We start from the raw sequence: 11,529 nt of genomic DNA, 5'->3' as shown, positions 1-11,529 counted from the left end.
CTCAGTCCAGAAATGTGCAGTTCTAGGCACAGCCAAGATACTGCGCAGAACCCTCAAGCTCCCAGGCCTCTGGTAGAGGACCCGAGCTCAGAGGATGAAACAAAGACCACCCGTGGAGGGTGAGAAGGGAATTTTTTTTATATATATATGGCGCTCCGGATTATAAGGTGCATTGTTGTTGGATTTTTTTATAGTCCTGAAAATACAGTATGTAACTCCCACAAGCACAAACAGCATGGTGCATTTGAACAAACATGATGTTATTTTCCCACCACAGCAGAAACTGGTGTTTGCAGTATGACACAGTATGACTGTGAGGATCTGGAGTTAGCTCTGCCTTTGGGCGGCACCACTAACCCTTACTCCACAGGTGATCCTGATCCCACTGACAAGACCATCCAGTATTTAAGCCTCCGGCTGAGACCAGACCTTTGCTGGAGCATCAAACCTTTCGGGTTAGACTCTTAGCCACAGTGTCTAATCTCAGTTGGTCTCGTTATGCTAACAGTTTTTTATGCTGTCTAATTCAGGTTATTGCCACGTCAAGACGGTCCACCCTCACAGGAACTTACCTGGAACTTCTGGATACTTACCTTTGCTGGATTACTGGTTCGTCGACTTCTGGATCACCTTGGACACTTTCCTCACCTCCTCTACGCAGTTAAACGCCTCCTGGATCTGTAAGAAACAAAGACATTATTCACTCACTCCACCAAGCTACGCTGACCGATTCTGTACCCGAGACTCACCCAGTTCCTCTTGCTTTGCAGACTGCTCCCGAATCCGGCTCACTGTACATTTACTGCACCACCTGTAAATAAACTCACTTACCTTTAGCTCCGTCTCCGTGTCTGTTTTTGGTCTCGCTCTCTGGACAAAAACATCCTGGGTTCATGTCAGAATGCTCCAGCCATAAACTCGCCCAGAGCGATTCCAATTCCGGTACTTGGGGGAATTATATTAAGGACAAAAGAAGTAATCTTCGTTAAACTCCGTTTTAGGTCGACCCTCTTGTTATCATCATTTTGCCACGTCAGTAGGAAGGCTTATGTGGGTTAAGAGAGCCACCTTAGAAATGGCGGAATCCTCTCCCTGATCCGAAAACACCGAAGCGGCTTCTTTGTTAGCTCGACACGAGTCCATGATCAATGCATTATGTGAAAGACAACAATCTGAAACAGGCCGCCTTGATCAATTAACCGTACTTACTCAAGAAATTCATCAGAAATTATCTTTGCTAATACCCAACACCGCGGACTCCTCTTCCGCTTCCGCCCCACTAGCAGCGTCACTTCCAGTACCCACTTCCGGACATTTCCGCAAGGTTCCATCGCCGACTCCTGAACATTTCTCCGGGGAGATTGGTAAATGTGCAGGTTTCCTTCTCCAATGTTTGCTGGTTTTTGCCCGCTCTCCACACTCCTTCCTTGACGATTCGGCAAAAATTTCATAAATAATTGGACTTCTCAGGGACAAAGCATTGAAGTGGGCGGAGGCAAAATATAGCTTCCGAGCTATCCGGCTAACCCCCTTTGATCAATTCATTAAGGATTTTGAGCAAGCGTTTGGAGTCAGGTACAACAAAACCGAGATCACACAGAAACTGTGGAATTTAAGACAGGGCCAGCGCTCTGTGGCCAAGTTCGCCATCGATTTCCGCACGTTAGCAGCTATGTCAAGGTGGAATGAGCCGGCATTAAAGGGAGTTTTCATTCACGCACTTCAGGAACCGATCAAAGACCAGTTAGCAGGATGGGATGAGCCACGATCATTAGATGAACTAATTGCTTTAACAATCCGCCTCCGTGAAAGACAACGCAAAAGGGGCAGTAGGACGACCACCTCTGGGCGCAACGTTAGGAACACGGAGACGGAACCAGTCGTTCAGGGGATGGAAGAAGAGCCAATGCAGGTGGGGCGAGCTAAGTTAACGTCAGAGGAAAGACTGAAACGATTAGAGGCCAGGGAATGCTTTTATTGTGGGGATAAGAATCATTTTCGGGCCAAATGTCCTCTTTTAAAAGGACAGACTGACTAGGTGTCCGAGGGGTACTAGTGAGTAGTCTCTCGCAACCTCTCGGGTCACGATTTTTCATCCACTCCACGATCATAAACCGTCAGATTAAAATTGCTGTTCACGCTTTAATTGATTCAGGAGCTGAACAGAATCTTATCTCAGAGGACCTAGTTAAACAGTTACAACTCAAGCCCGTACAATTATCCTCACCCCTTCCTATAATGGACATATCAGGTCAAGTCATCACCAGAATTTGTTGTAAAATCTCTAATCTTCAGTTCCTGGCTTCAGGTAATCACAGAGAGACAGGTGATTTTTTTTTAGTGTTTTCTTCACCTTCTACGCAGATAATTTTAGGTTTTCCTTGGCTTCCCGTAATCAATTAGGCAGAAAAGAGAATCGACTCGTGGAGTCCTTTCTGTTTACAGAACTTTCTTCAGTCCGAGTTACCATTTTCTAGCTCTAAGGGCAAATCAGAACATAAAATAGATCTTACTAAGATACCTGCAGAATACCACGACCTTGCCTCTGTGTTCAGTAAAGCCAAAGCATTGTCCTTGCCACCACACAGACCGTACGACTGTGCGATAGAGCTACTTCCAGGGGAACCTTTACCTACCAGTCGGTTGTTTAACCTTTCTGGACCAGAACGAGACTCTATGAAATCTGACATCGAGGATTCTCTCGCCTCAGGCATCATCTGGGAGTCCACGTCTGCTCTAGGGGCAGGATTCTTCTTTGTGGAGAAAAAAGACAAGAGTTTACAACCTTGCATCGACTACCGGGGCCTTAACCAGATTACGGTCAAAAACAAATATCCACTACCTTTAATTGACTCGGTTCATCAACAGTTCCATTCTGCCGCAATCTTTACCAAGTTGGATCTCCGTAATGCTTACCATCTGGTAAGAATCCGAGAGGGGGACGAGTGGAAAACTGCATTCAAGACCCCTCTCGGACATTTTAAATATCTTGTCATGCCATTTAGACTCACTAACGCACTTGCAGTTTTTCAATCCCTCATCAATGACATTTTAAGAGACTTTTTGAATATTTCTGTGTTTGTTTATCTCAACGACATTTTGATTTATTCTCAGGATCCTGCACAACACCGATTACAAGTACGAGCCGTTCTGCAAAGACTCAACGAAAACCAACTTTTCGTGAAAGCGGAAAAATGTGAGTTCAGTGTTTCCACAGTCAGTTTTTTGGGCTTCATTTTTGGACAAGGCTACTATCGAACGGACCCTGAAAAGATCAGAGCAGTTGCCGACTGGCCCATCCCCACCGATCGTCGGCAATTGCAGAGGTTCTTAGGATTCGCCAACTTTTACCGAAGATTCATTCAGGACTACAGCAAGATCACAAATCCCCTCACACAACTCACCTCCATCAAGCAACCCTTCATCTGGTCTCCTGAAGCTCAATCCACCTTCGGTGAGTTAAAGTCTCGTTTTGTCTCTGCTCCAATCTTACATCACCCTAACCCCAAACTGCAATATATTGTGGAGGTAGATGCTTCGGACTCTGGGGTAGGGGCCATCCTCTCTCAGAGGTCCTCTGAGGACAGCAAGGTTCACCCGTGTGCCTATTTTTCTCGTCGCCTCACTCCGGCTGAAAGAAATTATGACGTCGGCAATCGAGAACTGTTAGACATAAAATTAGCCCTTGAGGAGTGGAGGCACTGGCTAGAGGGGTGTGAAGTCCCATTTATTATCTGGACTGATCACAAGAACCTGGCCTATTTACAGACTGCCAAGAGGTTGAACCCCCGACAGGCTAGATGGTCTGTTTTTCGGGAGGTTCAACTTCACCATCACATGTAGGCCAGGTTCTAAGAATGTTAAGCCAGATGCCCTGTCCAGGTTATGGGCCAATGCTAACTCTACCGAAGAGGAGGAACCAATAATTCCATCCTCACTAATCATAGGTGCATTGACCTGGGATATTGAGAGGGAGATCCAGGAGGCCCAGCAGGGGGAGCTTGACCCCGGAGGGGGTCCTCCTGGCAAAACCTATGTTCCGGCAGCAGTTAGACCTAGAGTTGGTTGCATTCACAACAATTCTCCTGCCATCCAGGGATCAATCGTATGATTAAACTGACTACCCGTTATTTTTGGTGGCCAAACTTAGTAGCTGATGTCAGAGAGTTTGTCACCGCCTGTCCCACATGTCCACGTTTTAAGAGCAGTAACCAACCCCAGCCGGATTACTTCAACCCCTATTCATCCCTAGTCGTCCGTGGTCCCACATAGCACTGGATTTTGTCACTGGATTACCTCCATCTCAGGGTCACACCGTTATATTCTCCATTGTCGATAGGTTCTCAAAATCTGCTCACTTTATTCCACTTCCAAAGCTTCCCACAGCTTTGGAAGTGGAATAAAGTGACAGCAGAAATAATCACCCAACAAGTTTTTCGCTTGCATGGGATTCCAGTGGACATCGTCTCCGACAGAGGCCCACAGTTTACGTCTCATGTATGGCAAAATTTTTGTAAGGGACTGGGAGCTAGGGTGAGTCTCACTTCGGGGTACCATCCTCAGTCCAACGGTCAGTCGGAGCGCTGCAACCAGGAGTTGGAAGTGGCTCTCAGGTGTCTGGCCAGTGACAACCCGTCCACCTGGAGTAGGAAACTCATTTGGATCGAGTACGCCCATAACACACACATCTCTTCGGCCACGGGGTTATCTCCTGTTGAGGCGTCTCTGGGTTATAACCCACCTTTGTTCCCAAGTTTCGAACCCGAAATAACTGTTCCTTCTGTGCAGGCCCACCTACGAAGGTGCAGGAGTGTTTGGAGGCAGACCAAAAGAGCCCTTCAAAGGACAGTGGAGCAAAACAAAAAGTATGCAGATCGTCACCGCTCCTCCACACCAAAATACAAGGTGGGCGATAGGGTATGGCTGTCTACTAGGGACATTCCGATGAGAGGCACCTCAAAGAAACTGGTGCCTCGTTTCATTGGGCCATTCCCTATTGAGAGAATCTTAAATCCCACCTCAGTCCGACTAACCCTCCCGGCCTCCATGCACATCCACCTATCTTTTCATGTTTCACAGTTAAAGCCAGTTGTTAATAGTCCTCTGAGCCCTCCTACCATCCTCCCCCCTCCCGCCCGGTTAATCGACAATCATCCTGCTTTCACGGTGAATCGCATCATTGACGTCTGGCAGAGAGGAAGGGACCACTAACCCTTACTCCACAGGTGATCCTGATCCCACTGACAAGACCATCCAGTATTTAAGCCTGCGGCTGAGACCAGACCTTCGCTGGAGCATCAAACCTTTCAGGTTAGATTCTTAGCCACAGTGTCTAATCTCAGTTGGTCTCGTTACGCTAACAGAGTTTTTTATGCTGTCTAATTCAGGTTATTGCCACGTCAAGACGGTTCACCGGTTCACCGGTTCACGGTTCACCCCCACTTACCTGGAACTTCTGGATACTTACCTTTGCTGGATTACTGGTTCGTCGACTTCTGGATCACCTTGGACACTTTCCTCACCTCCTCTACGCAGTTTACGCCTCCTGGATCTGTAAGAAACAAAGACATTATTCACTCACTCCACCAAGCTACGCTGACCGATTCTGTACCCGAGACTCACCCAGTTCCTCTTGCTTTGCAGACTGCTCCAGAATCCGGCTCACTGTACATTTACTGCACCACCTGTAAATAAACTCACTTACCTTTAGCTCCGTCTCCGTGTCTGGTTTTGGTCTCGCTCTCTGGACAAAAACATCCTGTGTTCCTGTCAATGACCTCACACAGATGCCCGATTTTGTCACAGCTTCCTCTGTTTCTGCCACGCCTCCTGCTTCTAGTCATGCCACAGCCAAGTAACTTTCCACTGTTTCACTGTTCCATGCCACGCTCATGTTCCATGCCCACGTAATCACAGTCATCTGTTTCACCTGTTCACTCTAGTATATATATATACCCACAGCTCACAGTCCATAGTTGCCAGATTATTGAACGGTTTTACCAAGTAGATGTCCAGCGTACTCTCACAGCCCTTGCCTGATTCCTTGTGTTTTGACCCTTGCCTGCCCCCTTTTGGACACCTCTTCGGACTCTGCTCCTGGTAACCGACCTCGCTACTCACTACTGGACTTTGCTATTTGGATTTTCTTGCTTCCTGGCGATCACGTGAGTGCCCAGTTCAGAGACTGTGTTCCAGCTGCTGGTCCATTAACAATAAACATCTTAAAACTTCGTCTTTGTGTGCTAGTTCTGAATCCTGCCAAGTCTCGCCTTGTCAGATTTACCATTTTATATCTCACTTTACATTCACTGAGTTTGTTGTAACACTAGAACTCACTTGGTTGGTGTGACCTTTGCATAGTCACAGAATGGGCAATGGAAATCCATCAAATATATTAAAGCTCTTGTGTTCTTTTGAGAATATTCAGGCAGCGAATAAAAATCTTGACTGAGAAATCACACAGAAACACATAAAAATGATGAAAAAATCCTGTTTGAGTGTAAATGCAGTTTTCAATTAATTCCCCGCTCAACAGTTTTTGTCTCTTACGCTGATTTCTTCTTTTAACATTGTGAAGCTCTACTTAGAACCTTCTTACGATCCAATAGTGCAAAATGCAAATTCTTGCAATTTCTTGACTGGTCTTAAGATTTTGATCAGGAGTGTATAAGTTGTTAGACAAATCACAGAACAGAAATGTATTTGAAAATCTTCAGAATATTAGATATTCTTGAAACAAGAATAATGATAAAACACACAAGAAAATTTATAGCCATAAACCTTTGGCTTTATTTTAATAGACTCAAAATCCTGAAAAGGATTTAAACTTTAGAATTAGAACTGATAAATTCAAACATATTTAGTTAGGAAAGCCCAGCTCTCTTGCAGCACAATAGCAAAATGTCCTCTTCTCTTTCCCTTGTCTAACTTAGTCTTTTTGCAGTCTTTCTGTCTTTTTTTTTTCTTGTCATGACCCTGTAGCTGGTGTTTGTCAGGATCTTCAGTTGTCAGTTCCATTTACTGCTGAGCAAGCTTAATGAGAGCAGAAATAGGAAGGGCATGAAAGGACAAAGACTGAAACCAGAAGAGTATGAGCAGCATAAAGTGAGATAAAAAACAAGAAAAAGGAGAACAAGTAAAAGGAAGGGTTAGGAATGGGAAAAATATGGAAACGGTGAAATAGAAAGTTGACAACAAAGGAACTGAGACTTCAAATGAGATGTGAGGCAACCTATAGTGAGTAACACCAAAAACCACATAGTGGAAGCTTGCTTTAACCAACAATAATCTTTTTTTAATTTTAAGACTCTCATGTTAAATCATGCCAACATGTAGGACCCGTGTGCTAATTGTCCTTTCAAAGAGACACAGATGCTTAAAGCTGCTTCAGCCTGCTTATCTACATCTGCCTTGTTAACCAAGAATAATGATTAAAAAGCACAGAAAACAAGGAGAGGGAAGGGAGAAATAACAAAGAAAGAGGAGAAGGTAAATGAGATTGTAAAAGAGAGAAGAGATGAGTCTTACAAGTCTCTCTTGTAAAATTAGACTACCTGTCTAAATAAAAGTAAATAAAAATGAGTCTTCAGTTTGTTAGTGTTTTGTCATTTTTCTGTCATTCTAACAAAGCAAAATCAAACAGACCACTTTGCTCATTTAAAACAAAAGTATTCTACTTGTTGTCCTACTAGCTTATTATTTTACTGTCTGCCATTTTCTAAAGAACAACAGGATTTAGGAATGTACTCATTAACTGAGGAAGTTTTAGCCCGGTAGAAAGGAGGTCATCTTCTGATTGAAGGTTTTATTCTGTCTTTGCAGCATGCCAAAGTTTTTCTTGGGCAAGACACTGACCTACACTACTCTCAATATGCAATTTGATGTATGAGTGGGAATATAAAAGTGCTCTGTAGAGAGTGTAAAATTTATAGTTGAAGACACTGTATATGTGTGTGTAACAATGATTAAATAAAAAAATGAGGAAAGAGGACAAGTAGAAAACGAAAAAAAATGGTAGGTCTATATCATACCATCTCCAGCATCATCAACATGCATCATTCTTCGCTTGATTATCATCTGCCTGCCAAAATATTATCTAAGATCTTTTTGAGAATCACTGTTAAAATCCTCTTTTCTTTCTGTCAAACTGTATTATTGTTAGTATTTTTCATAGATTCAACTAAAGAAATTTGAACAATATAATGTCTTTATTCCAAACTGCTTGTGACAAAGACTAGAGTACCTATTGATGAGCTTAATTTCAAAGTACCATTTGTTTGGTTCCTAAAATATATTGAACAATATAAAATGTCTGGATGTTTTTCTTGTTATTGCACAACTTTGTGAGTTTGTGAGAAATGTTCCAAGGGGGTTGCATGCAAAAAACACATTGTCAGAAATACTGAGAGGGAGTTGTGCTGCAGCTTTAAAGCACATACACTACATCTCAGAAATACAACATACACTGTGGTGTAGTATGACTGGTTTCTCTATAATGCTGTGGGATAACAATGAAAGCATGGCAATAGGATATATTTAGTTTGGAGGGGAGACGGAAGAAGGAAATGAGATGATATGAGTTTAGACCAGGATAAAAAAACAGCAGAGAAGGGTGGATGAAAACAGTCAGCAACATGAAACTGAGACACATTATAACCAGGAGAAGAAAGTAAAACAGAACTTCGAAGCAGATAGGAAAACTTACGAAGGCAGATGTTCTCTGTGAAAAACTCGGTGAACTTGTCACACTCATCTTTGTTGTTGCCGCAGTTGCTGCAATCGCAGTAGGGGGAGACGCTGATTTTGGGTGAGCGCAGGTAGTTTGGAGTCATCACAGTACCTGCAGCAAGTGGATGTGATGATTCATTCATGTGCAATGAGAAATGTGATCATAAAGCAAGGCTGTACTATCATCTGTTGAAGCATAATGCAATGCTGAGGATCAAAAAGAAATATTCTAAACTCTTTAGAAGTTCCCCTCATCATGTGTTAAATGATAAATGCATAAAAACAAATTTAATCATTGGTACTTTTATTTCCTCATGTTGTGGAGTAACACAGTAAGGAAACAGAATGCAGAGAGTGGAGCTGGAGTGAAGAATAGCCTCTCTCTCTCTGTGAGGAAAAGCAAATAGCTTTAGTCAGTGATTTCTCACTCTCCCAATGGATTGTTCCCTTGAGCTGGCTGCTCTCCAAAATAGGTCTTTTTTTGTTTTGCAGTAGGCAGAATAAATTGGTGCTGTGTGGACTGTTAGTGTTTGAGTGTTCTGTTTGGTGACTTGCAAGGACCAAGAGAAATGAAAGGACAGTCTGCTTGGATTAGAATGGCTTTAAATTGTTTTTTCATGTCAAAAAAATCAACTTACATTGGAAAGAGACTTTGAAAAACAAATAAATTGGACAAGTTGTTAAAAAAAAATTGAATCATAATTAATTTGGCCAATTAATTATCAAGTTTAGATTTAGACTCACCAATCAGACCAGAGTATGAGAGGAGGCAGTCAGCGTAGTTTTCCTTCAAACATCCTGACAGTGAGCGAGGATCTGGCATGCAGTTGACAAAGAAGTCAGCCAGGCGTGACCTAGAAGACACACACACAGAAACAAAGCCATACAAGTTTATTTACTCAAATATTAGATTTTCACATGATAAATGTCAATGTAAAAGTGCAGCAAAATGTTTCGCCTGAATGTATTCCAGAAGTAATTTTTCTCAATTCAATTAGCCCTACAACAATGTCTTCAGTAAATGACCATCTGTGGCTGGTTCAGATCCTGGAATGAAGACAGTTATCTGGCTGCATAAATTCACACAGTAATGAATGTGACCAAATCATCTCTCTTGTGAGCCAGGCAAACAAAGAATCTAACAACTCTACAATAGGAGGGGGGAAAGAATAATCTGCATATGAATTTAACTTGCATGATGAAGTATACCATGCAATTTAAAGCTTGGAATTCCACACTCTCCAGTTTTGGAATGAGCTTCCCAGATGGGATAACCCTAATCGGGATGAAAAAGCGAAATGTCTTTAACTACAGAATAGAAGTCCAGTTGTTTTATTTATTTTTTTGCTCAAAAGGGATGCAGCAAGTAAATAAGTGCACCTTTGCTTCTTTCATTTTTGTCCTTGTTTCATTTCTTTTGACTTGTAGGCCAGTCTTGCCTGATCAGTCACGTCGAGCTATTTTCTAGACAATCCAACGCTCCCCCTTTGCCTCTGTGTCTCCTGCAGATGTTCTGCTCAGGTCTACAGGCTACACAAGCCCCAAAAAGGACTCATGTCAATACTATCAAAAAGTTGATATGGCAAATATCAAATAAAGTTTATAAAACTACACAACAGAAAGTCATTGTGTCTTTGTTCTCATATTTTTAAGACTCTTCCTATCTTAAACCTGGTTCCTCATTGGCTGGTTTTACTGTGGGCTGAGATGTGCTTCCTCACGTCTTCCCCCTTTTTGACTCAGGATTTCTTTTAACAATTGATGCAGTGTCAACTGTCCCAAGTCTGCAGGTGCTTAACTGTGTATGTGTGAAGCAATCTGCAGTGGCTTTGCTCAAAAATTTTGTGATATGCGTCCTATTTGTTGTTTGTTTTTCATCAACCAAACTTTTGTGAGTTCATATTTAGATTTATTTCATTCCCTTTAAGAGTATTCATTTCACTCACACCCTAATACAAGTTTTGTCAGTTTTTTTAATTTTCAGCAAACACACAAAATTATACTGAACAAAAATGTAAACACAACACTTTTGTTTTAGATGTTGCAAGTTTTGAGGGAGAGTGTAATTGACATGCTGACTGCAGGAATGTCCACCAGAGCTGTTGCCCATAAATTAAATGTTCATTTTGCTACCATAAGCTGTCTCCAATGGCATTTCAGAGAATTTGGCAGTACATCCAACTGGCCTCATAACTGCAGACCTCGTGTAATCACACCAGCCCAGGACGTCCACATCCAGCATCTTCACCTCCAATATCATCTGAGACCAGCCACCCGGACAGCTGCTGCAACCATTGGTTTGCATAACCAAAGGATTTTGGCACAAACTGTCAAAAACTGTCTCAGTGAAACTCATTTGCATGCTTGTCATCCTCATCGGGGTCTCCATCTGACTGCAGTTTATTGTCGTAACCAACTTGGATGGGCAAATGCTCACTTTGGACGGTGTATGGTATGTTGGAGAGATGTTCTCTTCATGGATGAATCATGGTTGTCACTGTACCGGCAGATGGCAGACTGTGTGCATGGTGTTGTTGTCACATGTGGGGTACCCCAAGGTTCAATCCTAGGACCCCTTCTTTTCAATATATATATGCTCCCACTGGCCTAGGTTATAACAGGAAATAAGATTAGCTACCATAACTACACAGATGATACACAGCTCTACATCACGATGTCACCAGGTGACTCTGAACCCATCCAATCACTGAATAGATGCTTAGAACAGATAAATGTGTGGATGTGCCAAAACTTTCTCCAGCTGAACAGAAACAAAACTGAAGTTATTATCTTTGGACCTAA

General features: G+C 42.7%; 1 protein-coding gene across 1 annotated transcript in view; it reads right to left on the bottom strand.

Annotated features, from left to right (window-relative positions):
* gfra1a (gdnf family receptor alpha 1a) overlaps positions 1-11,529 on the bottom strand; it is a 199,591-nt gene that overhangs the window by 25,447 nt on the left and 162,615 nt on the right. Inside the window, exons 6-7 of the mRNA XM_017436020.3 lie at positions 9,472-9,581; positions 8,705-8,839 (exon numbers count right to left, since the gene is read on the bottom strand). Coding sequence (XP_017291509.1) covers positions 8,705-8,839; positions 9,472-9,581 — 245 coding nt within the window. The remainder of the gene's footprint in view (positions 1-8,704; positions 8,840-9,471; positions 9,582-11,529) is intronic.

Source organism: Kryptolebias marmoratus, linkage group LG22 (genome assembly GCF_001649575.2).
Source record: "Kryptolebias marmoratus isolate JLee-2015 linkage group LG22, ASM164957v2, whole genome shotgun sequence".
NCBI lineage: Eukaryota > Metazoa > Chordata > Actinopteri > Cyprinodontiformes > Rivulidae > Kryptolebias > Kryptolebias marmoratus.
The sequence above is the reverse complement of the archived record's forward strand: the minus strand, read 5'-3'. Positions and strand labels throughout refer to the sequence as shown.